The 27674-nt window shown below is 35.8% G+C and overlaps 1 protein-coding gene across 3 annotated transcripts; it reads right to left on the bottom strand.

Annotated features, from left to right (window-relative positions):
* Positions 1-462: 462 nt before the first annotated feature.
* Positions 463-25974, bottom strand: SKIL (SKI like proto-oncogene). 3 transcript variants are annotated; one of them, XM_037840895.1, is made up of 8 exons: positions 25621-25695; positions 23575-23941; positions 22161-23225; positions 10486-10583; positions 9808-10040; positions 6413-6654; positions 5895-6119; positions 463-4819 (listed from the first exon to the last, which is right to left on the bottom strand). In XM_037840895.1, exons 3-8 carry the CDS (start codon positions 23199-23201, stop codon positions 4661-4663), a joined length of 1998 nt encoding a protein of 665 aa, XP_037696823.1. In that variant the 5' UTR covers positions 23202-23225; positions 23575-23941; positions 25621-25695; the 3' UTR covers positions 463-4660. The 3 variants fall into 3 exon arrangements, with proteins under 3 accessions (XP_037696823.1, XP_037696804.1, XP_037696814.1); XM_037840876.1 differs by lacking the exon at positions 23575-23941 and having other exon boundaries at positions 25621-25974; XM_037840886.1 differs by having other exon boundaries at positions 22161-23941.
* Positions 25975-27674: the final 1700 nt, after the last annotated feature.

Genomic DNA, 27674 nt, shown 5'->3' on the forward strand with positions numbered 1-27674 from the left:
GAAAAAAAAACATTTCCATTTGCAATGCATTTGCTTTAAGCATTCTGTGAATGTTATGAACAAAATACAAATTCACCATCATGAAATGGGAGACCTGAGGTGTTTTGACCTTTTTCTGTTATCTGGGGTGGGGGTAGGGGGGTGCTTAGGTTCATGATAATGTAAACATTTAATTGATTCTTTTTAATGCAACATTTCATTATTAGCAAATATCTACTAAAAACTCATTTTAAAAACCCCATGAAAACCCTTTTCAAAATAAGAGTCCAATTATTATGAAAGAGAATAACCACAAAATATTGGTATTTTCATTGCCTGAAATTTCACATTTAAGAATAAGAAAGTTTAAGCTACTCATTTAGTGTGTAATTAATAGGCTTTAAAGGTACAAAAGTAGAAAATATCAATTGTAAAGGACAAGAAAATTAAACTCACAGAGGATACTGAGATGACTTGAATCAATTTGGTTGGCATTACAAGTTTTTATTTGGAACTTAATCCACAATCTATACAAGTTATTTACAAGGCATGAAAATGGAAAACAGCACAAAATACAATTGAGGTATAATCTAAGAGCACAGTATGTCATGTTTCAATAAATATAATTCAAAATTTGTAAACTAAGTGACCAGATAGATGAGTCTTACCTTTTAGTAAAACTATATAAAATATTTTATTTCATGTGAGGTAGAGGACAGTTTTGCGTCATGTAATGCAACCAACCACAGCAATTTTAAGCGTAAAACTGTACATCATTGGCAAAATTTAAATTGAATTATATTCAATGCAGTCAATGATTCGTTTCAACAGTTGCAGAACAGTATTTCACTACTGCTTCAGATTAGAAATTCATAAATAAAAGATTACTGTGTTGGCTTAAAATGATCAAGATAAACAAAAACATCTAAGTGATTAAAAGCAGTCATATTTTATTTCTCACATACTATAAATCCTCAAAGGTGTCCTAGATTTAGCAGTTCTTTTAGTAGAACCTTTTTATTAAAACTACTTTAAATATGCTGTGCTTTCATTATTTTCAAGTGAGGTATCTATACTGAAGAAAAAATCTTATAAATTTCTCTTACAATAAACTTACACTATTTTGTTTTCTGGGCTTAATTTTTAAAATTTCAGTCTTTACATTTGCTCACTTTCTAATTCAAAAATAGTAGCACTACACAAACATTTAATTCTATTACTAAAGAAACAGACTCCAAATTGTACTAGAAGATATCTAATGGAAAGATTTTTACCTAAAAATAAAAGACTGTCCTTTTAAACGAGATGCAATATAAAATATTCATATGATTTCTTCCTATAGTGGAAATGGTTAGGTATCCTATTCTAGAAAAAAACTTCAGCAGTTCAAATTATTCAATTCCACAATGTATAATACAGCAGTTTTATGTCCCTTATTGCTGACAGCATCAATAAAAACTATTAACAAGTAGTTCTAAGCACAGAAATAGATGTACAGTATGAGCACAATCTTTTATTACATTATTTTTAATGTTCTGTCATGTGGATTAAATGCATAAACAGCAATTTTATAAAAATGAGGATTCTTCCCTAAGTAACTGAAACATAAGCCTTAACATTGAGAAAATTTTAGAAGCTGATCAAAAACCTTCAGCACTGATTTTGCAATTAATTCTAGCACTTTTCATATTACTTCAGTTTGCTCATAATTTCACTCTTTCAAATCGAAGCCACAAACGTGCAAATGAACTGGTTTTTCTGCCATGACTTCTAAAATATATGGATAGCCTGCAAATATAATGTTTCTCACTTTATTTCACCTATTTTAGTAATAACTGCTTTATAGTTCAATATGTACAAATGATTTTATATCTAAACTGTTAATATATTAAATACATTATAAAATTAGTTCAAGAAGTGTAAAACATCATCTCATGAACACAGAAACCCAAGCAAAAGAATATGCTTCATAAAAACTAAAGTAGAAGCCAAACTTAAGTTGTTGGTTAAATCCCTTTATAGTGTTACAAGCTGCACTTGTGAATTAGGATGGTTTAGAGCTTCCTCAATAACAGGTTAAACATTTACTACATTTATAGATTTGGTATATTTTTCTCATAATGTTTACAGAGTATAGAAATTAACAACACCCAGATTAATATCACCCATCACCCAGTAAGGTAAAATGCTCTTTTCTTCCTTCTAAAGATGCTCTAGCAGAACTTTTTGTAGGCCATTCCTTTAATGCAGCTTTTTAAAGTAAACATTTTTATATTTTTCCTAAAAAGAGTAATATTGTGAAGTCAGAGGAAAATATCTGCTTGCCTAACAAATCTGGCACGCAAAAACTAACGCCAAAACAAACTTTAGGCTAGCAATCAACACACAAAATGAGCATGCAAAGAATACAAGAATTTACATGGATATTTCAGCAGAGGCCACTTTAATGTGTTACAAAACTTCTCTATTGTTTTCAAGCTACATGGTAGTTTAACTTAAAATTACTTTTAACTAGAACAGATATAATATTTACAATTGATTAAAAACTACTTTCAAGGAAGTTAGATGGAAACTTATGGCATTTCAATATATCTTCTGTAAAATGAAGACGATACAATGTCACATGGCAAGTTTTCATTATGTGAAGGACCAGAAAAAATATTTCTTTACTTAATTCTAAATTGAGTCAATCATAATTCTAATGGTGTTTAAACACCATTCAAACATTTTTAAATAACGCATTTCAAAGATAAATTTAATTTAGAAGTTCTGAGTTGAAAATTAAGTAAGCTTATCCTTTACTAAGTAACATAAGCAGAAAGGTTTTGAGTCGACTAAAAAAATAAATGAAATTATAGCAGCCTGAATTTGTTTCCCAAAAGAGCTGAACTGTGACACTTGACTAATTCACAACTAAAATGAAACTATATCATATATGTCTTTGTAAGTTTTCTTTTTCCAGACCTAAATAAAAGATATTGGGAGGGTATGTAACTTTTAACATGTATTCCTATGTGTCATTTTAACACTTGTTCCTCAACTTGAAGAGATTCCAAGAATCAACAAATTAATTACAGGACTAATAGACCAAGATTTAAATGGAAAACAAAAAATACGTACTTAGGGCATACACCATTTAGTAAAGAAACTATACTTTGGGAGTACAAAAATTCTTTTTGGATATGTAAGTACCATTCATTAAGCAAAATATGAAACTGCCTAATTAAATGATAACCTAGTGATTTTAAGTTCCCACCATTAGAGTATCTACTTTCTATCCTGGGAATAGTATATAACCTTAACTCTAGCTAATTTATTTTAAAAATAAAATTAGCTCTCTTAAGTAATTTCATATAGTACCTTATGAAAGAATATGGAAACATAAAATTCATTGGGTAATGTCAATTAATGATAGCTTCAGAAAACTTCCTTTAAAAAAATGCATATTAAGATTTTTACCCAGTATCTTTTAAACCAAGAACCAATTCAGATGAAATATGCCATTGAAGAATGACAGACTTTTCTGTGCAAAAAAAAGAAAAGTGCAGCTATTGCCCCTCCCCAAACCATGGAATTCCTTCATCTTCTAAAAATTATCTGAACACCTTTTAGTAGCAGATTACCTAATCTTTCCTATATTAACCTATCATACACTTATCAACTGACTGTAAATTCATGATTTTAATATTAAGTAGTAATTGAAAATGGTCCATTCGTGCAAGTTTTGGTAAGACATTTAAACATACAAAAGTCCAAGATAAACCCAAGGTGTTTAATATTTTACAACTTAAAGAAAAATTCATTAAGGATAACAAATCCATTATATAAATTTCAATAAGATCCATAACATATAAAAACTGTACAAGAAGATTATGAATTCTATAGAAACTCATGTGTATCAATTTCAGTTACTCAAGAACATTTGTTTTCACACCACTATTAACAACATAACAAAAATTCAGAAATTTATTACTTTTTATTCCCTTTTCTGAAGTTGCTACATAAAAACATTTCCTAAATATAACATTTAAATGGAGAAAACAAATTATAACTGCTTGTTTTGAGCAGCAGTGCATAAAGCATTTATCCTTCCCTATTGTGCCCACAGGGTGTGCTGTAAGCTCATAAATGAATGCCTCTTTTCACAAAATGTCTCTTAGAAGACATTAAAAAGAAGAGAACTGGTGGAAATTCATTCCAAATCTGAATAAAATAAAAGCAACATTTGGTGAATAATGATGAATATATCAAATTATGAAAATAAAAAGATTCAACTCCTTGAATAGCTCTATATATTTGAAATATGAAGCCACCATTTTATCTAAAACTGAATCTGAAATATGGACAACAAAAATGACCACAGCTATTTTCCACCATACAATGCAGCTTTAAAAAAATATATACAACTGTTAAGTTTGCATTAGAAATATAGGCAGGTTACCAGAATATTGTTACTAAGTTGGTTGGGAAAAAAAAAGTACAAAGAAACACATTTTCATTCATTTGGAAAATGTAAAAATTTATGTACTAATATATATAATCTCTTTACCTTCTCTAATCTACAAATGGATAGAATGCCTTGTTAATCTTCATGCAGATAAGTTTGTTCAGAATTCAGTTACCAAAACAAACCAACAAAAACCGTGTCAAGAATACACAGAAGAATCTCTTTAAAAGGTTTCTATTCTTTAGCAGTCTTTGATGATTTCAAAATTTGCAGTTTTAGTTCTTTTATCATCATCTCTAATTTCTGTCTTGCCTCCCGTTCCTGTCTGAGTTCATCTTGGAGTTCCTGCCTATCAGCCTCGGCATGGTCCAATCTCTGTCTCAGCTCTGCCAACTGTGTGATTTAAAAGGCTATGTCAGTTTTCATTCAGATTGGTTTTTCCATTTAATCCTCATATAATAGCAAAGAACCATTTTCAAATTACTTTTTACAAAATGGGCTATTCCATGCTGCATAATACGATCTCTTAAATATCTAGCAATTTTAATTTCATATTTGACATGACATTAAATTAAGAGAAAAGCAAAGGATCAAGAGAACTGACAATCCATAGTACTTTCATTATACCTTACACTTTACTGTATCTCTCTGTTCATGATAAGAATTTTTTGTTCATCTCTCTTAAGTTGCAAGCTACTATTAACAGAAAGGAGTTGCTGCTTCATTTTTTGCCCCAGTGCTTATGAACATAGTAAACAAGAGTTTATGTTTGTTTGTAAAGAGAAGCAAAGTGCTGGTTCATGCTACAAAATAGATGAACACGTTCCAATGTTGGGGGACACAAGCCAAACACTAAAAGACAAACATTGTATATTTTTTCTTGTATGAAATACAAATTCAAATAAGCAAATTCATGGATACAGAAAAAGAATAGTGGTGCTTACCAGGGGTGATGGGAGGGGGAAATGGAGAGTTATTGCTAAATGTATTTGAGTTTGGTTGAGGATGCTGAAAACAGTCTGAAAATAGTGGTGAAAGTTAACACAGTATTGTTGACGTACTTAATGTCAAAACATTGTCCACTTAAAACGATTTAAATGATTTTTATGTTATGTATATTTTAACCACAATTTAAAATAAAGATTAAAAAAAAGTATTCATGTTCCTTAATTTGTTGATTTTAAAGCCCAAACATTATATTAAAATAATATAGACTTAGATATTCAGAGAGCTAGAGCTTAGCAACTAGGCAACTGAGCTACAGAAACCCAATAAAAGTTTTATTAGTAATAAGGGGTCAAAAACTTATCTTAGATGATATAGCATAAAGTTGTGTTTAATATTTATCTCTTTTTAAATCTAGCCTATTGAAATGAGGTTGGCAAAAAATTATTCCTTTAATAAAGAAGGTGACATTTTCAATTTCCATGTCGAAAGGGCAACATTAGAAAAACTGAGTAATTCTTACCTGTGCTGCATATTCAGCCTCTTTGTCTTTTTCTAAATTTGAGTCACAGGTACATTTTTGCTTCATTACCTGCTCCAATTTTTTCTCTAAATCTTTCTGTTCAACATAAAATTCTTCCATCCTTTGAGCATGTTCATTCTGCAAAGATTCAAGCTCTTTCTGTAAATTCTGCTGTTCTTCAGTGAGTTCCTTCATCGCTTTTGAACTACTCAACATTTCCACTTCCTGTAATGTACAGAGTCACAACACAATTTTTATTTCCATCATGTCAAAATTTCAGATCAGGAAAAATGAGGACAGAAAAACATCTAAAATTCAGCCATCATGAGTTTATACATAAATAATTATCTTGTAAAACTATTCATTCTAGAATGTTAAAAGTACATTAAAATTGCTTATCAACCCAAAACTGAATAACTTTAAGCACATATGCAACATCTTGTGTCTTGACTTTTCTTGCTAAGAAATTATCATTTCATATAGACAATGTTATCTAATTGTTTAGATAACAATTTTACCATCTGAAGTTGTTGCTTCTTCTGCAAAATTGAGTTCAGTTTTTCCTGTTGTTTTACATAAGTTCTCATTACTTCTTCCATTATTTTTCCCTTATCATCCTCACAAGTGACATCTTTAACAAGAAGTGGAGATAAAACTGCAGCATCATGGCCAATTCCCGTCTTGCCTGTGTCTCTAATTAAGTTGTAAGTGGTAGATTCGGGTTTCTTTTTACTTGTAGAATTGTTTGAGATGGATGAATCTTTGAGAAGCAAAAATCAAATAACAAAGTATGAATCTCACTTTGTTAGAAGTCAATGGAAAAATCTAGAAGTGAAATTATGTTGTGAAAACAATTCATTTACAGTAGCATCAAAAAGAATACTGAAGACTAAATTTAACAAAAGAAGTGCAACACTAGTACACTGAAAACTATAAAATATTGTTGAAAAGAAATCAAAGACCTAAATATATGGAAAGATATCCCATGTTCATGGATTTAAAGATTTAATATTGCTAAGATGTCATTACTTCCCAAATAGATCTACTTATTCAATGCAATCCCTATCAAAATCCCAGCTATCTTCTTTGCAGAAATTGGCAAGGTGATTCTAAAATTCATATGAAAATGGAAGGGATCCAGAATAGCCAAGACAATCTTGAAAAAGAACAAAGTTGGAGTACTCACAGCTCCAGATTTTGTAATTTACTACAAAACTACAGAAATCAAGACTATCTGGGGCTAGTATAAAGATAGACATATAGATCAATGGAATTGAGTTGAGATCCAAAAATAAATCCAAACTTTTACGGGCAGTTGATTTTTTTTTAATTCAGTTTTACTGAGATATATTCACATACCGTACAATCACCCATGGTGTATAATCAACTGTTCAGAGTACCATCATACAGTTGTGCATTCCTCACCCCAATCTATTTTTGAACATTTTCCTTACACCAGAAAGAATAAGAATAAAAAATAAAAATAAAAAAGAATACCCAAATCATCACCCCCATCCCGCCCTATTTTTCATTTAGTTTTTGTCCCCATTTTTCTACTCATCTATCCATACACTTGATAAAGGGAGTGTGATCCACAAGGTTTTCACAATCACACTGTCAACCCCTGTAATCTACATTGTTATACAACCGTCTTCAAGAGTCAAGGCTACTGGGTTGGAGTTTGGTAGTTTCAGGTATTTACTTCTAGCTATTCCAATACATTAAAACCTAAAAAGTGCTATCTATATAGTGCATAAGAATGTCCACAAGAGTGACCTCTAGGCTCCATTTGAAATCTCTCAACCACTGCAGCTTTATTTCATTTCATTTAGCATCCCCCTTTTGGTCAAGATGTTGCCAATCCCACGATGCCGGGTTATGGGCAATTGATTTTTGACAAGGGTGCAAGATAATTCAATGGGGAAAGTCTTTTCAATAAATGGTGCTGGGACAACTGTATACATATGCAAAAGAATGAGGTGGGACCCCTTCACACCACAAATTAACTCAAAATAGATCAAAAACCTATATGTAAGAGCTAAAACTCTTACATGTAAATTTTCGCAACCTTGGATTAGGTGCTGGTTTGTTAGATATGACACTTAAAGCAAGCAACCAAAGAAACTATAGATAAGTTGGACTTCATCAAAGACTTTTGTGCTTCAAAGGACACTATCAAGAAAGTGAAAAGACAACCCCATAGAATAGCAAATCACATGGGTCTAATATCCAAAATATATAAAGAATTGTTAAAACAACGAAAAAAGTGAAAACATAATTTTAAAATAAACAAAGGATATGAATAGAGAATTCTCCAAAGAAGATATACAGATGCCCAATAAAAGCATGAAAAGATACTCAACATCATTAGCAACTGGGGAACTGTAAATCAAAACCACAATGAGATACCACTTCACAACCATTAGGACAGCTATAATCAAAAAGATGGATAATAACAAGTGTTGGCAAGAATGTGGAGAAATTGGAACCCTCATACATTGCTGGTGATAATGTAAATGGTATAGCCACTTCAGGAAAAAAAAAAAAACACAGAGCTATCATATGACCCAGCAATTCCACTACTGAATATATATCCAAGAGAAGTGAAAACATATATCCACACTAGAACATGTTCACAGCAGCATTATTCATAATAGCACAAAAGCTGAAATAACCCAAATGTCCATCAACTGATGAACGGATTAACAAAATGTGGTATATCCATCCATACAATGGAATATTATTCAGCCATAAAAAAATGAGTGAAGTACCAATACATAACAGACTGAGAAAACATTACGTGAAAGAAATTAGACAAAAAAGGGCACATATTGGATGATTTCTTTTATGTGAAATGTTGAGAACAGACAAATCCAATAAGACAGAAAGTAGGTCAGTGACTGCCAGAAGCTGGGGAAGGAGAGAATTTGGAGTGACTATTAATGGATTATGGGGTTTCTTTTGGAAGTGATGAAAATGTTCTGGAGTTAGACAGTTGTGATGGTTGTACAACTTTGTGAATATACTAAAAACCACTGAACTGTACACTTTAAAAGTGAATTTTAAGGCATGTGAATTGTATCTCAACAATTTTTTAGAAGGCACTAGAACAAATTAGTTTGGGAAATAAAATACAACACAAAAATGGCAAAATGGCATACTACTAATTACTGTTTACCATATTTAAATAAAACTGAGTTTTAAAAATCTCAAAATTAAAGTGCAGAAAACTCCCCCAAATCTTAATTCTCTATGAAAAGAGTTAAAATAATTAGAGGAATAAACTGCCCCAAGGCAGCTAAAATAACTGTCACACTGCCTAAACTCTCAGCAAAATTCTGCTGCTATATGGAGGGGAACAGGCAGCATTTAAGTTGACATGTCTTGTTTGGTCCACAGTATTTTTAAAGGAACTGTAACTAGGCAGCTTTTTTTTTTTTTTTTTTTTTTTTTTTTTTAAGATATCTAGCTAACATTCTGCATTTATGCCATCTGCCTGGCTCCTGGAGCTATGAGTTTTCGACTAAGTTTCCTTAGTCTTATACCTAACTACTCTTACTTATATACATGTGTTACATTATTAGTTAAATGGTTTCTCAGTTCACAGCAAATTAGAAAGAAAAAGAAGGACCTATTAAAGAAATCTGACAACAAAGAAAAGATAGAACAGGGTTAAAAAAAAAAAATTAAGACAAAAATAACATGCAGTGTGAAGCCATGTAATCTATATATCTTTCTCATAGCCTCTATAACAACTGAGGTTCAAAGTAATCAACAGGAGCAGAAAATGTGGCTTTTATTTTGAAGGTAAAAGCACTGTCCTAAATAGAAATCCTCTTTAACAATGCTGAATAAATGTGTTAATTAGATATTTTGGTATATGATTTTAATAAGACAATTTCTGAATACTCACCTGAACGGCTACATAATTCTCTACTTCTTTTTAAATCCATTTTCTCCTGTTCCTCAAGTGAGACATCTGGATAAGATACTGTTTTTTGATGTTTGCCACTATTGTGAGGCTTATCTGAATGTCTTAGTATGGACCTACTTGCATCTGTCTTTGTGACCTCTTTACACTGGGATACAGCAGAAGTAAGAGAGACATTCGGGGCAACTACTTTATCACACATGTATAAATAGTAGCTGAAAACAAAGAAAGCCAAAATAAGACACATTATATTTAAGCAAAATCCAAAATATGTAACATATTATTTCTATGGTTAAATTCAAATAATTTTCACCAAAACAGACAACATAGGAACTCAGAAAATAAGGGTCGTAGAAAATAATTCTTGAAAAAAACCCAGCACAATGGCATATGAAGAGCAAAATTATGAGGGATTTTTATTATTTTGCAAGTAATTCGTAAACCCTAAAAAGATACTCACGGGGAAAGAAAAATCAGTCTCCTTTTCTGTCCCGAAAACTAAAAGTATGAAGCACTTTACAGAGCTGTTTAAGAGCCCTGAGGAAGTAAGGTTTATGCCAGAGAGATAACAGACTAAAATATCTGAAACTAAATAACTTCCTAGGACCTACAACAGTAACTGACATCTAGCAGATGTTAAATGAATACTTACTTACTCACCTGGGGTGTAAAAATGAATGTGTCTGAGAAACATGGTCACCTTCCTGCTTTATAACAGGATACCATGACTGTAATTCCATTCCTGATGGAGTATCTGTCTGTAGAAAAATTTGAAGGGGAAAAACCTTTATATAGAGGGAAGAGTTACATTAATTAAGTCATCTTCTAACAAGGCATCTTTACTAAAAGGACCATGTCTAGTCACTTGAAGAGAAACTCAAGGAGACTATTACCTAAACTATCAGAAGAACAGTTTCAGTATGCATAGTTAACATGAGTTAGCAGAAATGATTTCAACAAATTTCATATTTAGGGAATCTACTTTAAAAATCAATTTTAAAAAAGAGTACTCACCAAACGCAGAGCTTGGGAAGTTGATTCTTATTACTGCTGATATTATCAACTAAAGTACACCTTACCCCTACAGTATTCAACATATTAACTAGACAACATCTACAGCAATATAAATATTTTGCCAAACTAACCGAAAACCACTTTGTTAACACTCATCAGTAAGCTATATTTCCTCATAAATATAAAAAGCTTTTTAGCTCTGAAGGATGAACTGCGCCTACAAACAAAAGAAAAGAGGAAGGCAACTGGCAACTTAGCCATCTATCTCAATATGTTCTGCTAGAACTTTAGATATCCTGCTTAATTCTAACAAATATCCCATTAGGTAGTTATCATCTCCATTTTACAAATCAAAAAACTGAGGTTCAGAAACTAAGAAAAAAGTAAATACCTGTGATTACTAACTTCTCCCCTTATTTTACTTGGCTTTTTTCTCTGCCCCTCTCCTCCTCCCCACTTCTCTCCTCCACAACATATTTCCATGTTACAGAAATTACCCTGTACTTGTGGAAAAAATTCCTTAAAAGGAGGACAAGACTCACTGGGAAAGACAAGCTAAAAGAAGGTATAGTTAAGGTAAGCAACCAAGACGAGGGGTTAACGGACAAACTCAGTGAAGGGAGAGAGAATGGGATTGGGAACAAGTTATAAGAAGGAAAAGACAAAAGGAGACCTGGACATTCTTCTGAAACCTGCCTCTGGGAGACTCCACTCCTTTCTGCAACGAAGCAGGGTGTGTGGAGAATGACAACCTCATCCAATAATGCACAACTGACACACTCAGGAGATAGCCACTAAATACCAAGCAATTAGGAAAACTTTTTTTTGCCTGATGATGTCTCAATATTCTAGTTCAGAACTGAAAAACTAAGTAAATTGGAAAGGTAGCAGATCTCCAGAAGCTAAGCAGCTGTGATTAAAGCAAAATCAAACCATAAACTCTCTCTGGTTTGATAAGGGATATTTAATTAACGGATGGAAACCAGTGAGGGTGAAGAACCTTTGGAGACCCCTGACACGTAACCCAATGCCCCCGGCAAACAGGCAGACTACAGAAAGGAAACAGCTCCTGGAGCACAAATTACATTATCAGATCAATCAGGGGAAGATTTAAGGTAAATTAAAAGCCAAAACTAAAAATACGGTAACTTGTATTGAAGGAAGATTTACATTTTTGTTAAGAATCATTGAGCAAGAAATTTGAAAGACTAGTAAGACCACAACATATAGGGAAAAAAATATTTTGAAGGGATTTAAGAATTGAGTATTCAGAGAGGGACTCCAGACTACATATTAGAATTTAAAACAAAACAAAACAAAACAAAACAAACAAACAAACCACAAACCCTCACAATCCTGATCAAATATTCTAAAGTAATTCAGAATCTGGAACAAATTCAACTACTTATTTAAAAAATAAACCAATCACTTGTTTACACAGCCTCTCAGCCTACAGCTTAGTTCTAGCAATCAATTAGAAAGGGAACTCGCTGCTGGCACCAGAAATACTAAATGACAGATGCTAGTTGACAGCCCATAGCTTAAAGGAAGAAAAGAATATAAGATGTAAAAACAAAAACTGATTCAAAAAGCAAGACAGTCTGAGGGCTTTAGCACAAGCCAGGGCAAATAATTTAATATAATTTCTCACTAACCCTAACAAAACAGAGTATAGTAATTGATGTTTAAGAAATCTTGAGCCAATATGACAGAGTTAAATTATGTTCTGTGCATCATTTAGAAAGACTGAAAATTATTTAAGACATTTTAGAATATCATGGAAAAGTTTATTTTTTAAAAAGCACAGTGCTTAAAAGATTAAGTTTCATTATCTAAAAAATTCACTTCATCAGAACATTTTGTACCCCAACACTGTATGATAAAGTAGTGTTAATAAGCATGGATAAGTTCACACTCACAAATCAATGAAAGCTAAGATCAGCTTGAATTAAAAGAATTCCTTCTCTAGAACTCTTTGTGTTTGTTAAATTCATTATTTAGAAAATAAAGTTTCACTTTAAATCAGCTTTATCTGAAACAATTCTGGTTGTATTACACAAGAAATCAATGGTTTCCACATTTTTTAATTAAAATAACTAAACTGATCTGCATATTTAAGTTTTTCCTATTGTGTATATCTGGAATCTCAAACTTCAGAAAGCAAATTATAAATTTCTGCAGCCAAATATCTCCTTGAAATATGACTCAATTTTGGTCATTAAGTTCATTTCAAAACTCTGAGGTTTGATTAAGTTTACTTTTATTCATGACCCAAACCCAGTGTCCCTTTATTTATGTGACGCTCGATAAAGTTCAGGCACTACCCTATTAAAATAATTGCTAGCACATTCATTTATTTTTAATTATCCATCTCTCTATAGATTCTGTGCTTTATTTCCCTATTCTCATACCAACCCACTATCAGAAGTACAGATTCAGAGTTCTAAAGAAACCTCTCTTAAAGATCACCTAGCATATATAGTCCCTTAACCAATGTTTGAATTCTCTGTTCAAAATCTCTAACAAGTGGCTATCTAGTCCTGCTTGGCTTAAACAGCTTGAAGTCAAGGACTGTCTTTACCTTTGTATTCTCAGGGCCTGGCCTAATGCCTAGCATATAGTAGGGACTCAATAAATATTTGTTGAATGAACTGTAAATGTCAGGGTTGCTCCCTAATTCCCAGGGTGGCCTTTTTCAAGGTTCCTCTGCTACCACAAAAGTCAGATTGCCATCCTTCCATTTCATGAAATACCAAAGAAACCCTACAGCCTCTGGGCTGTATAAAATTTTTTGGAATCAGATCTACAAATTAATTAATATTAACGATGGGGAATGCTGAACAGTAACTGATAAAATGTTGTGAGCTATGGTAAGCCATAAACACATTTTTAATAAATTATTCTAACTGCATGTTAAAAACAATTAAGAAAAGCACCTATTATAAAACAAAAGATTCATGGGCACGCCAGATTTTGTCATCTATTCTCCATTTGTGTCAACATACAAATTAGGTTTTCAAAAAATGAACATTAAATGGAAGAGCAGTAATGCTACTGATGAGGAATAAAAATTAGGTACCAAGATAGGAGCATCTATAACTTTTTATCTTACCATTCAACATGGGAATACTTTCTTCCCTTTGTGTATTTAAACATAAAAATCAAATACATCACATTATTTGGCAAAGGGGAGAAAACAGATTATTTATTTAGTAGCTTAAGTTAGACCTTAACATTTTTTATCTTCCACTTCCCCCACCATTATCTATCCCAAATGAACAGATGGCATCCTCATCTGAAACACAGAACTTCAGAAATATTTTTATTCCATTTGAAAGACTGAAGTCATAAAATTCCAAATAATGTCTATGAAAGCAAAATCCAAACAATCTCAAAATTTATGTATAAAGGAGTATAATTAAAATAAGCAAAAATTAGGAAATGTTCTATGAAAGTGTTTCTAAATTTCTTCAATTTACTATGTTACTGTGTATACAGAACCCTCTGATAATCAGATTTTAATAAAGAACCATTGTATTTTGGTGGTACAAAGCTTCATGTCACAATGACAGATAATTTAGAAAGCTTGATTACACTTACAGAAAAAAATTTGTTACCACTTTTATGAAAGTAATTCTACCAACTCAGAATTATTCATACTCAAATAATCTACCTTTTACTAAAAAAAATCAAAACTCTTTAAAATGCCTAGACTTATCCTCAATAATAAACTTTACTTTTAGGTGGCACTCTAAAGTTATTAATTATGGCATCAGATCATTATGATCTTTAAGCCCTAACAGCAAACATTAATGAACTAAAGAAATCAAAGAAATGCCTCAAAATACTGGCAGGATTCCCAAAGTACTTTGGAATTTCTAAAATTCCAACAAAAATCAGAATCAAGACTTTAAATGTGAAAATATTTATTCTTTAAAAATATGATTAAAAAGTGCTATAAAAGGTAAATTCTTAAATTTGGTATTTAAATCATAAGATAGTAAGCATATGAAGAACATTAATACTACAAGGCTGTTAAATTTAACAGCCTGTCCTTCTAATAGCTTATTATACACACATACACACACACACACACACACACACACACACATGCACAAAATGCATATTAAATGTACATTATTTTGTGATGGCCCAACATAAATCATGAACAACACTAAGCACATAACTGGATACATATTTAGGCAATAACTTCTTAGTTGTAAAGTGAATATACCTGTCGGGTCTTTTTAACTGTGTATATGACATTCAAGGGATCAACAAATGATTTCAGAAAGACACAAAAGATACCCCACCAGCCAGCTGCCAACAATTCTTACTGAAAGAAACCAAATCCCTCAAGAATAGTATTAGGTTTCCTCAATACTTCCAATATGTTGTGAATGAGTGTTTCAACAACTAACACAGGAACAAGTGTTAGAAGGTAGCAAAATAGGTACTTAAGATTTTAAGGTTTTTAGTCTTGTGTCTCACTTAGCTGTAATCATTAGAATGAATCAACCTAATGTAAAACTGACAACTAGTTCTAAGCACCTCCAATTAAGTTATCAAAGACCCTTCAGAAGTCACAGCAATGCCTGCTGCTCCCACAGACTGAATGAAGATCATACTCAACACCTACCTCACAAAGCCAATTTTAGGTTGAAAATGCTTAGAAAAGCTCATGGGAGAAGCCAAGGGTCACAACTATTATCTTAAATCCTTCACAGAAACAAAGACAGATGAAGTTGGTAGTTTGACAACTGAGAAGGAAAAGGAACAAACTGGTAAAAATCCTGTTAATTCCTGGAACATTTCAAAATAAATTTTTTAATACTAGAATTCTGTGGTGTCCAATCCATTCAGTATTGCAATTACTTGGCAATCTCAATGGCATTTATGCATTTTCACCGAAACAAACATCCGAAGTTTTAACCTGTATAAATCTAAGGGTCTGCTTTTCTACCTCATTTAAGCATCTATGCTTCTTAACAAGGAAAAAAAAAAAAAAAACACCTATGATCCTGGTTATTTTGATCTTTAAATAATATAAACTGACAATATCAAAAGATTCATTAATAACCCACAGTATGTACAGCATACTCTATTTTGTATTTTATCCTATTTCATGTTTTTTAAATACTGATTATAACTCACTATCTATTTTGTATTTTATCCTATTTCATGTTTTTTAAATACTGATTATAACTGACTAAACTTTAAATCTCATGCACCATACCCAGAGCATGTAAAGAATTAACTTCTCTCCTATGCATTTAGAATGGTACTATGTATCATCCTTGGGTGAACTGACAAAACCACCTCGTAAATCACTTTCTGTATTGGGCTTAATTCTCCCTTCATGGAACCCTAAATGAGAAAGGCTGCTTAGGTCACAAGCCACAGTTTGAACTGCGTAAAAATTGTTTCAAATTTTGTTCACTGTGTAAGTGAACTGTTTTAAAATTGTTTCAAATATATTAGTCAGAAAAACTAGTCCTGTATTAGTAACTTGTGCAATCTAGACATGCTTTTGCACACAAAAGAACCAAGTTCAAGGGTAGTTATCACTCAATGCTGTGATTACAAAGAAACTGTATTTTCCTTCTTCGCACTTTTTTAGAATTTTCTGATAAGCCTATACTTCTTTCATAAACGCACACAAAAAAACTTTAACATGCAATATAAAAAAGCATACAAGCCCTAGCATTATTTACCAAGATGGTCCTTAGTACGTTACTTAAATTTTTTAATTCCTTGTCCCCATGAGATAAAAAAAATTATGCATTTTCAATGCTATCTGAAATCTCAAAATAAATTCAATATCACCAATAAAAACAAAATGCAGCTTTATTTTCTAACTAAACCTGTTTTCCTCCTTGAGAATCACTGGTTACCTTATAGGGCAACTAAGACTTCCTTCAGTCATCCAAACCTCTACTAAGCATCTACCTCATGCAATGTGCAATTCTCAATTCTGAGAATACAAGATAAATCCCTGCCCTAGGGAGCTTCTATCTTGCCTTTACACAGATATTTCAGAACCACTCCTAAGTCTAGAAACCATGAAATCAAAATGAGTTTTAAACTAATTTTATATCCCTACAATTTGTTCCTCTTTCTGCCTAACATGGTGCTATAATACTATAATTTTGTGACTGAACCAGACCACACCTTTGAAAAAAATTATGGTTTCATTATATATTCTTTTACATTTTGTAGTCTAATAAAAATCCTTAAATTATTTTATGTATAAGAACCCCCAGAAGAACAAAATTCTATATGTGGACGAAACACAGGTTTAAGCTACTACTAAAGCTATTCCCAAACCAGTTCTGCCCCTTCACTTGAACAAATTTAGTTCAGGTTCTACAATTGCTTTAAACTCCCAGAATTCTAAAGGGATTGAAATTAACCAGGTTGTTGATTACTTCCTTGTCCTCCCAGTAGCATAAACAATAATGAATTCATAGCTATGAGAACACTATTGGCTAACTAGACACTGAGACAGGCCTACCCTGAAAAGACGGCAAACTTTTTTTCTTTTTCTTCTTTGAGGCTTACTAATTTTTCCCATTTCTCAGTCCAAAAGGATAAATTTTTAAGTATTTTAATTGCTAACAATTCCATTTTTTAATGACAGAAATGAATACTAGACTCTGTATTTCTTAAACCATAAGGGGGCACTATTCCCCAAAGCCATTCTAAACATTTCATAAACATAATGCCAGGGAAAGGGTTCACAAATCTATTATTAGAATGAACACCAAAAACTTGATTACCCTGAACTCATTACAAAGGCAGAATAAAAGAGAAAGGTGTTCTAAACACACCTTTACCCCATCTAAATAGGTCTGTGTTTGTCTCCATCATTTTAATCTTCAATGTGATCTCAACTAAGTAATCAGAATGGGGACCATCTCCAAGAGAACCAATGTACCTTTTTGGGTTGCATGTCTAAAATAATGAAATGATCAGAAAATGGCAATGGTTTTTATTTCCTATGACAAACCTATCTCACACTTCATTTTAGTAAACAAATATCCAACTAGTATAATTACTATGTACAAAAAATTAAGAGACACATTTTAATCCAGTACTCAGTTAATCTATTTGTCTTAGAAATATGTTCAACTAATTCTAGGTAAGTCATGAAGATGTTTGGAGAATGAAGGAAGCTCCAAATATCTATCAGCAAATATTTCAGTAAAAGTTTGAAATATCACCCCCTACATTCTAGAATAGACTCTGGCTTCCAAAATACTTTCACATATCTTCTCTTGTTTTATCAGTAATCTTATTTAACAGTTTATTTAAAAATTATATGTGTCTAAAGCTTAAACCATTATTTTTCAAAAAATATTCCAAGTACTCTAAAATATAGGTTAGTATTGTTTTCCAAAAATAAATTTCACTAAGTGCCTTTGACATGCCAGGCACTAAACTCGGTTCTGGGGAAAAGGACCATCTCCAAACTCATGGAAACAGCTAATTTAGAAAATCAGACAAAAATACTCATTCTGGTCCCTCACATAAATACTTCATTTGACTCTGACCTTATTCCCATTGATCAAAATTTATGCTAAACTCAAATGCAAACTACACCACTGAAGTAACAAATACCATCAAATCAGCCACAATTATTACTGAATACATTTTGTCCAACATTACTCATAGTTGCCCAAACTCTCCAGTATGTTTCTTTATCTCATGTAGGTTAACCCAAAAAATACATTCCAATAGTCTGCAAGAGGGAAAAATAATTTATGCTATTAGTATTCCAATGACTGCTGGAGAAAAAAAGATTTGAAATGAAAATGCAAAATAAAAGTAGTGAAATGGTTTATGTGTTTTAAGGGGAAAAAAATTTAAGTTGCTATCTTTAGGTCAACTATTTGCATTTTATATTTACATCTATCTGCATTATAATCTATAGGGTTTCTTTTCCTTAAGCAGAGTAAAAACATTATTTTACTTACCTAAGAATAGTATGGTCTGAATGTCAAAACCCAAAATTTTAATTAAAAAAAAAAATACATATAAGGCCCATACCATCGTTAGCTCGGAAAAGTGGAAACTGTGAGCCACATTTTGTAACAGTGAAGAATGACCTATAATTATCCTACAAATTGACTAAATGGGCTCATCTAACATGTTTGAAAGTAATTTCTCTCTAAAGTAAACATCACTCTTGAAATTTTTACAACTGATCAGTTTGTTTACCAACCTTTTTTCCACAGATGCAAATGTAAGATTCAACAAAACTGGAATTACAACAAATAATTACAAATACCCATTGAAGATCTGAAAAAGAATCAGGAGCATGATTTTTTGCATATTTGTGCACTGTAAAATACAGTTCATATTTTTCTAATAAAAATCCCAAAAAGCTCAGTGATGTGAGATTAATAATTTGATAGCACCATTTTGCAGAGCGACCTAAGCAGATCTAAACTCTTGTGATGTCCTCAGTAAGAGTACAAAAGACACATACCTTTAATTTCTGCAGAATAAACACAGTTCTTCATTTAACACTGAACTTATACCATTTATTCTCTCATCTATATGTAGTTAACTATACAAATTAAATGTAGTTATTAGCTTATCACATAAGTAGTTTCTTGTTTATTACCATATAATTTCAGTCCTATGAAATAATTAACAGTTGCTACAATTTCAAACAACTGCCTTAAGTTCAGGTACCCTTTTTTTTAACACCCAAACAATACTTTGACTATATAAATTATATAAACTTATCAAACTGCATTAATACTCACACTACATAAAAAATCCTTTATATAACAAGTTAACATATGTAGTATACTATTTTGTTTTGTTTCTAAAAAAGCCTGCTTTGGTTTTATAAATGAGCTTCCTCTGCATCAATACAGTTTGTTTCGCAACCAACTCACTGACTCACAGAAGACAGTCAAGGACTATCTCCTTGTAGCCTTCCAAGTTAAATACCTTCGTCTACAGATGGATTAACAGTTTAAGAAACTTTATAACCAGATAAGTTGGTAAGAAAAGTTCTCAAAATTCAGTTTCTACTATTAAATTTGCTTTGTGAAGAAGTGAAAATTACTACACTTCAAAACAGAAGACCTGCTTTCAACTCCTAATTCTACCACGTATCAGTTACACAGCCAGGAGCATATGAACTATCTGGGGCTGCTTTCTCATCTGGAAAAGGAAAATATAATTCTAACTCACCTGCCCCAAAGACTTTTCAAAAACAACTATCTCACAATGTTTTCAAAAGTAAATTTTTTAAATGTGAAGTGGCAAGTGTAATAAAACAAGCATTTAAGCGTATATTAAACACGAACCAAAAAAATCTTTCTTAAAGGTCTGACTGCTGGAAATTTTCTTATTTCCCTTAAATTACCTTAAATCCACATAAAATTGCAAACAATACCAAAATACACCAAACACTATAGCAAATACCGCAACAACAACAAAAAATATATATATATATATATACACACAACAAAAAGATGACAAAAAAAAGTCCCACACCTTCACCAAATTAAAAATGTATTCAAATTCATAACAAGTTCTGGGATAATAAAGGCTCCTTCTACATCCTACATGAACGATGGTTTTAATTTACTCAAACCTCAGTACATTCATATTTCAGTAAGTAAATTCACTGATTATCCCTTTTTTTTTTTTAATTTTATCATGCTTCTCAAATGTTTTTCAAGCATACAGCAGGGATGTTAGGCAAACTAGCAGCTTATCCCTCAAAATCATTGTCAGAGTAATGAAGACTGGAGCAAGAATATCCGGAAAATAATGTGGCTACCTATGGACATGTAAAGGTCAAGCCCCTAATTATCTAGAGGGCAAGACATTATAAATACCAATAGAAGCATTCCACATTTTGAGAATATAGATTATCTCCGAGCACAGGCTTCAGCATGGGACAAGTCCAGCTTAAGCAAGTTCAGCAGTTTGAATACTGGCTTGAAGTCAATTCTGCTTTAAACTCAGTTAATAACTGCATCTAAAGAATATAAGTTTATCTAGTAGCCACTGGCAAGGAATTTTGAAGAAGTGCTAACCCTTTAGATGCAGCAAGCAGTAACAGCAGTCAAAAATTATCTTTATTGGGCTTCAGAAGCAAATCACTGTCATAAAAACTACACTGTAACTAAATTTCTCTCAAAACATTAAAGACACTCAAACAAAGGACAGGACACCAAATTCTCAGCTTCTAGTCCAAGCTCTAATATTTAAATAATTAACAGTTGCTACAATTCAAACATTAAATGTGCTTCACTTATTTCTTCTGTAAAATAAAAAAAAGCAGAGATATTTCAAGGAATAAAAACTAGTTGGGGAAAAATGAAAGATTCTTAAATGATACATGGTCAACTTTTTGTTGAAAGAATTAAATAATATATGTAAAACTACTGGAGTAATGCTTGCCACCTTTAAAACAGTTAGCTACTGTCATTATTTATCAGTTCTAATTAAATAGAAGATATAAAATAACCAGATCAGCAACCTGAATATTTAACAAACCAAATCTTGTCCATTACCAAGGCATTCAAAATCTTAAATTAGATGAAGACCTTAGTTTGACTTAGCAGATACTGCAGCGGGAAAAATAAACAAGATCTCTTTGCTGAAAGGTTTTTCTATTATTAATACTTATTTAATTAAAATAACCTTTTCTTTATTCTAGTTCTGCCAAAATTTTTAAAAACCATTCCTTTCCTTAAAAAAAAAAATCCTGGTTACCAGAATCACAAATTCTTCACAAAAATCAGTCTATTCCATTTGTGTCTAATATTGATCAAACCTAAATACCCAAGCATGGAAACAATGTCAGAAATCCTAGGTATAACTCTGAAAAATGCTGTGTGGATCCCACCACCAGAATCGTTTTGGTGAGTTTAATACCATTTGTAAATGGGGATAACACCAAAGTGTAACTTACTTCCAATCCTGGGAAAACAAAAGATTTAGTCACTAAAAAGCAGGATGTATAAGAGGACAGAACTTGAGAAAGAAGCCCCAACACCTCCAATTCCTGGTTATATATCAGAAAAGCCATCTCATCTCTGAGACTTGTTCTCTTTACCTGTAAAATGGAAATAATCCAACTTCCTTTTTTCTGGAAGGTTAAACAGGAAAACATACTTTAAAAGTGCAATACGTACATAACATTACATTGACCAGTATTTGTTGTTGCATTAGCATCGACAGTTCCTTAACAACGCATAGGTTAACTTATACGCTAAATACTGAACTTTTTTATTTCAAAGTAAACCATTACCATTATTCAAAACTATTAAAAAAAAAACAAAACTTGCCTTCGATTGAGTTCGCTTTCCATTTCTCATGCTAAATTTCTCCTTCATTTCTTCTAAAATTATCTTCAGTTTCTTTTCTTCAGGAGTCCCTAAGTATTTTTGGTTCACATGAAGATAGCAATGCCATTTGGCTGATTCAAAGCCCCAGTGGCAAGTCCTTTTGTCAGGTGATCTGTGGGAATGCATCACAAACGTCTGGGGTGCAAACATTCCACAGCACTCCAGACACTGAATACATGGAGCATCAGGCTGAACATAAAACTGTGGTGCAAACAGACCCTGACATTTGCCCAAGCATTCATGTTCCACTTCAAAAGCACTGCCATTTGCCTTTAACTGGGCCAATGAGTTTTTAGCAGGAAGCAAGCTACCATTTTGAGGAAAAGTGCGTGGTCGCAATAAAGCGTTACAAAGTCTTTGTGCATCAGTTAATGTGATCAGCCCACAGGATGGAGCATTGAATGGAAGTATTCCCAGGACTTTTAAAATATGAAGCTGGTCTGAAGTGCACCTCGAGCAATATATGTACAATTCGTCACACACAGTATTTATTTGCTGGAGTGAAAATTCTCGGAGCACAGAATTTAAGACTTGGGGCAAACAGAGTCGCTTTTCTCCTCCAACCTGAAAGCATGAAATAGACTCCCCCTCCAACAAAGTCTGGGTAAGTTCTGTGGAGCTATCAGAAGGGATGAGCAGTGGGCCAGGAAGAACCTGAGGAGATGGAAGGGGCAGAAATACAGTAGGTGACATGCTTTCTTGGGAATACCGTGCAGAAAATGCCGCCGGTCCACCCAAAGAGCTCTGACTACTTAAATGGAATTGTGCCAATGTGTGTTTCAAACTGGGATTTAAATTTAAAGGTTCAGGCACAGAGGCACAGGTTCGCTTGACGTGCTCTCCATCTGTTTCCATTGGTGCTTCCCCATAGTCTTCCAAGTGTTCCTTCTTAACTGCTGGCATTTTGTTTATCATCATTTTTCCATTTGCATGAATGTCTGTCATCATTTTTTTCACTGGAGGAGGGCCATCATCTTCCATCCCATTCAGTTTTTTATTTGAGCCCTGAACCAATGAGAAATTTGTCTGTAGATTTTCCATTGCTAAACGATTGTTTTAAATAATTAAGTCTGAAACTGGCATTTTTATTTTGTTGCTCCTTTGAAGAGAGAAAAGCAATGTATGTACAAATACTTATGGGAACTTACTCTCATAGAAAATTTAAATTTCCGATCTCCTTACTCAATAGATTTTGCAACTCTGTTTTGGTTCTGCTTAAACTCTAATACGGTTTCACTGCAAATGCTCTAAAATTTGTCCTTTTTGCCTCTAATAATAAAGAATATAAATTTTAAGAGGCAGGAAACCTTTGTTTTCTTAAATTCCTCAGATATACGTATTAAAATAAAGTTACCAATTCTCTTAATTCAAGATTTCCAGGTTCAATGCAATGGTTTTTGTTATTGCCGTTTTAAACAAAACACATGGAAAGTTTATGCGATTACTTGTTTCATCAAACCAGAATCAAATAAAAGTCAAAATGATGCAGCCAAATTCAATTTTTGCCACTGAGAACACCAAAAAATAATTCTTTAAAAAAGTATTCTTTCTAAAAAAGAAGATGGTGTGGTGGTCAGTGTTGACAAACCGAAGGCTTATGTAAATCCTCACACCAATAAAAAGAGCCTCTGCCTCCACTTGAACTTTTACAATCAAAAATAATACTTGAAAACTTGACCAGTTAGCTTCAATGATTACAGTTCATTCTTCTTTCAATGAATCTGGAAGAGGAGGAGGAGGATGGGGGAAGAGTTATATTTGAATTTGCTCCAGAGGCCACAGGATCAATTTGAAACCAGTTTCTTAATCTTAAACTGTGTTCACTTTACCAAAGGTGACACGAATGATTTCTCTAAATATGATACAAGATAATTTGAATACCCTTCATTTAAAGAGGAAAGCAATTTGAAAGGTTGGTAAATGGAGCAATAATATCCTTCAAAGACAGAGGGTTATTCCTAAACTCAGAATATACAGAACCTTAAAAAGACATGTAATTAAAGGTTCAGTACTAGAGGCTTTCTCATTTATGCCATTTTCACTAAAATCCATACTTATTTCCTAATTTTAAAACAAACACCATGCTTTCATCCTAAAAAAAATCAGATATGAGTTAACATATCTACCATCTGTAACTAAGTTATAGTCTTAAGTGTATTAATTTACCCAGTCTGTATGCTATTTTCCGGAATGACTGTAGGCAAAAAATTATACTTGATCTTTGCCAAAAGGCCGAGAAGCGACATGTAGGCAAAAATTAACTTTCCCTTTAAAAGGTTAGCGAAATTGTTTAAAGGGAAGCCAAAAGCTATCGACTCCACGCCTGGGAATCTCCATCCTCGAACAAGACTAATCCGGGACAAAAAGCACAAGGCAGACAGACCTCACAAAGAATGCAAATGGAGGAAGGGGGGGAAGAAAAGATTCTTCCACTTCCTTCTTGAGAGAAAACCCAGAAAAAATTCAATAAACAGAAATTCTTGCCTCTCAAACTCCCAGCAATTTTCCTTAAAACAGACCCAAAAGGTTAAGGACGAAAGCCACTAGCCATCGTACTGACTTTCGCCCACCACAAGAACAGCTCAGCCAAGGAAGGCCAAGCAAGAGGGTAAGAGGCATGATCTAGAATGTGGGAGGCCCCAAAACCCTAAAGTCCTCCGCCCACGCAGAGCCACCCACACATCTCAAATTCGAGGACTAAGGCAAGGCACCCAGGACTACTGGGAGTGGGCAGGAGGCTGGTGGAAAGTAGAGAGAGTGGAGTCCCCCAAATCCCCACCCGCAAGCTCCGGACAATCCTAAGGTCCTCCCAGTCCGGACCCACTGCGGGGGCCGCGGGGAAGACTGTGGAAATCCCCCGCGCAACCTCTCCCGGGGAAGTTCTCGGGTGTTACCCCAGCGCCCATCGGACTGCACCTCCCCCCATCTCCCGGGGCCAAAAGGCAGAAGGGTCTGCGGGCGGGGCGGGCGCGGAGCGGGAATCCTCGCCCAACCCGGCACCAGCCGACCAAGCCCAGCCCGGGGCATCCCCGCAGAGCGCAGACCGAAGTGGGGGGGCGGGCGTCCCGGTCTCTGGGGTCCCCGCTGCTCCGGCCAAGTGCAACGCCCCGCCCCCGCCGGCGCGCACTCGTTCCAGGTCAACGAGGCGTGACCTGCCGTGGGACCCCACTCCCCAGCTCCACGCTAGCCCCAACCCTACCCGGGACCCCGCGCGTCCCGAACCCCGACTCCGGCCTCGGCGCCCGGGGAACTGGATGAGCTTTGTTAACTCCCCACTACCGTCTTCGCCGCCGTCGGGTTCCCCCGAGGCTCCGCGCCCCTCACCTCCCGCCGCCTCCACAGTGTCCACCACCTACCCCCTGACCGCACACCCCCCCCCCGCCGCGAGCCACGGCCGCACCTGTGCCCGCCGCCGCCACTCGCCCGCTTCCTTCGGCTGTGCCGGCGCCGCTCCGAACCCCACACACATCGCTACACACAGCCCTCTGACGTCACCGAGCCCTCGGCCCGCCCACGTCACTGCGGAGACACACGGCTTCCCGCAGACGCCGCCGCCGTCTCCGGCCGCCCGGGGGAGGGCGAGGGCGGCGGGGAGGGAGGAGGGGAAGGGAACGGAGCCAGCGGCGGTCCCGCGCGTTCGGGGCAGCCGGGGTCACCGCCGCTTCGCTGCTCCCAGTCCCTCCGGGACGCGCGCGCCGTCTGGCCTATTGTAGCTCCTCCGTGCCCCCTGTGCCCCTTCGTCTCGCCCGCGCGCCCCTCCCCCAAGGCGCGCGCCCGGCGCTCCCGACTCTGCGCGCCGTCTGGGCGGCTGGCGCGCGGCGCTGTCTGCGGTGCACCCGGCGCAGACAGGATGTTCCCTCCCTACCCCACCCCCACCGCCGCCCGCCCTCCTTCCTTCCTCGAGTTGCCCAGCCGGCTGTCTGGGGCCGTCACCACCTCGCCCCCGCCCTTCTGGCTGCTCTGTGGTGACGGGCCAGACCCGGGGGCGCCCTAGCCGCTCGGCCGCCGCGCGGAACAGGGGGAGGAGGCGGGGTGTCCGCGCGGTGCACTGTGCGCGACCCCAGCAGGCGGCAGGGCGGAGGCACTGCCCGCCCGGCACAGAGCCGCCGCCCGAGGTCAGGCACGGGCGCCCCTCCCCCCGCGGGGCCGCAGCTGGGCTGCCCCGCCCCGCCCCGGAGGCAGCCTGGTGGCGTCCGCCGTGCGGTGCCCCCAGTGTGGGCCCTCTCCCCCGGGGCCTTCCGCGCCGAGGCCCAGCGCACGGTCTGCCCCCGCCCCCGTAGGACCTCCCGCTGGAGGGCCGGCCAGCCAGCTGCGGCGGCCCGCCCGTGCGTCCTCCACCCCGACGCCTTCCCTGGGCTGACCTCCATACGCCATCGGGCCAGATCTGAGAAGGGTGTCCAAAGTTCCGGCAAAGCCAAGAGAAGACATTTCTTTCCCTACTTCTCAACCTCTCGATTCCAAAAGGGAGATAAAAATTGCATGTTTTTACAAGGTTTGCTGAGGTTTCGTGGTTTGGGTTTTTTTTTTTTTTTAATGTTTAGATTTGTGTGTGTTGTGTTTTGAGGGGAAGAAGATGGAATGGAAAAGACACGATTTAAGAGCTTTCGGCTATGACCCTCTTAGGCGTATAGGGTGGTCTTCTCGATCACTGTTCCCAGGATAGCCAATTAGCATACTGAACTCGACCCATATGCTCCATCATATTTTTCGAAACAACAAGAAATCCCCTTTTCTCCACCCCACCTCAAGATCAGGAACTGAAACAGTCCTCCGCCCCCCCCCGTCCCCCGAGCCGCAGCGCACAGAATTCAAAAGACTCGAGCTTCGTCCTCATTTTTTTCCTTTATGTCCATTTTTCTTCAATTTTCCCTGGGTTTACTGCTTCGAGCTCACTCAGGGGGCCCACATTTGAAGCCGGTTTGTGCTCCTAGATTTTTCTCTCTCTTTTCCTCCCAAAGGGCCTACCAAAGACTCACAGCCTCGCATCCCCTAGCCCACCCCTCCCCCCAGTTCCCCTTGCTTACGCCTCCATCGCTGTGCTCCCAGGTCGTGCCCCCTCTCCCACCCCCAACCTTTCCCTCCTTGACTGTCTCCTTTTCTGAACATGAATAATTCCGCAGCACTTCCCATCTGTTATTGCCATAGAGACAGAAGCTCGGCAAAGATAATGATGTTCTGTGCAGAGCCAGTGGGGGGAGAACAGCATCTGCGAGGCTCGGGGGATAGATTTTCTAACCATGAGAATATTCAGAAGGCCTGGCTGAAGATCTGGCGTGGAAGACTGGACAGACTTGAGACTTGGCCTCAGGTCAACTCTTGGCACTTGGCTCACGTGTCTAGCAAGAAGAAACAATTTTTAGAAACCGGATGATAGATTGGAAAAAAAAAAAGTGATTCCAAAACTGCAATTAATGATAAATGTTTAGTAGTCGTTTTGTCAACCGTAAAAATAAC

Source organism: Choloepus didactylus, chromosome 1, assembly GCF_015220235.1.
Source record: "Choloepus didactylus isolate mChoDid1 chromosome 1, mChoDid1.pri, whole genome shotgun sequence".
Lineage (NCBI taxonomy): Eukaryota > Metazoa > Chordata > Mammalia > Pilosa > Megalonychidae > Choloepus > Choloepus didactylus.

Bases quoted from the DNA above. Each gene is read 5' to 3' on its own strand.
- SKIL (XM_037840876.1), bottom strand. From the start codon at position 25,689: ATGTGTGTGGGGTTCGGAGCGGCGCCGGCACAGCCGAAGGAAGCGGGC. The intron at 23,226-25,620 runs GTGCGGCCGTGG...TCATTGGTTCAG, and splicing joins AGTGGCGGCGGCGGGCACAG to GGCTCAAATAAAAAACTGAA. The intron at 10,584-22,160 runs GCAAGTTTTGTT...ATTTTTCTACAG, and splicing joins GAAAGCGAACTCAATCGAAG to ACAGATACTCCATCAGGAAT.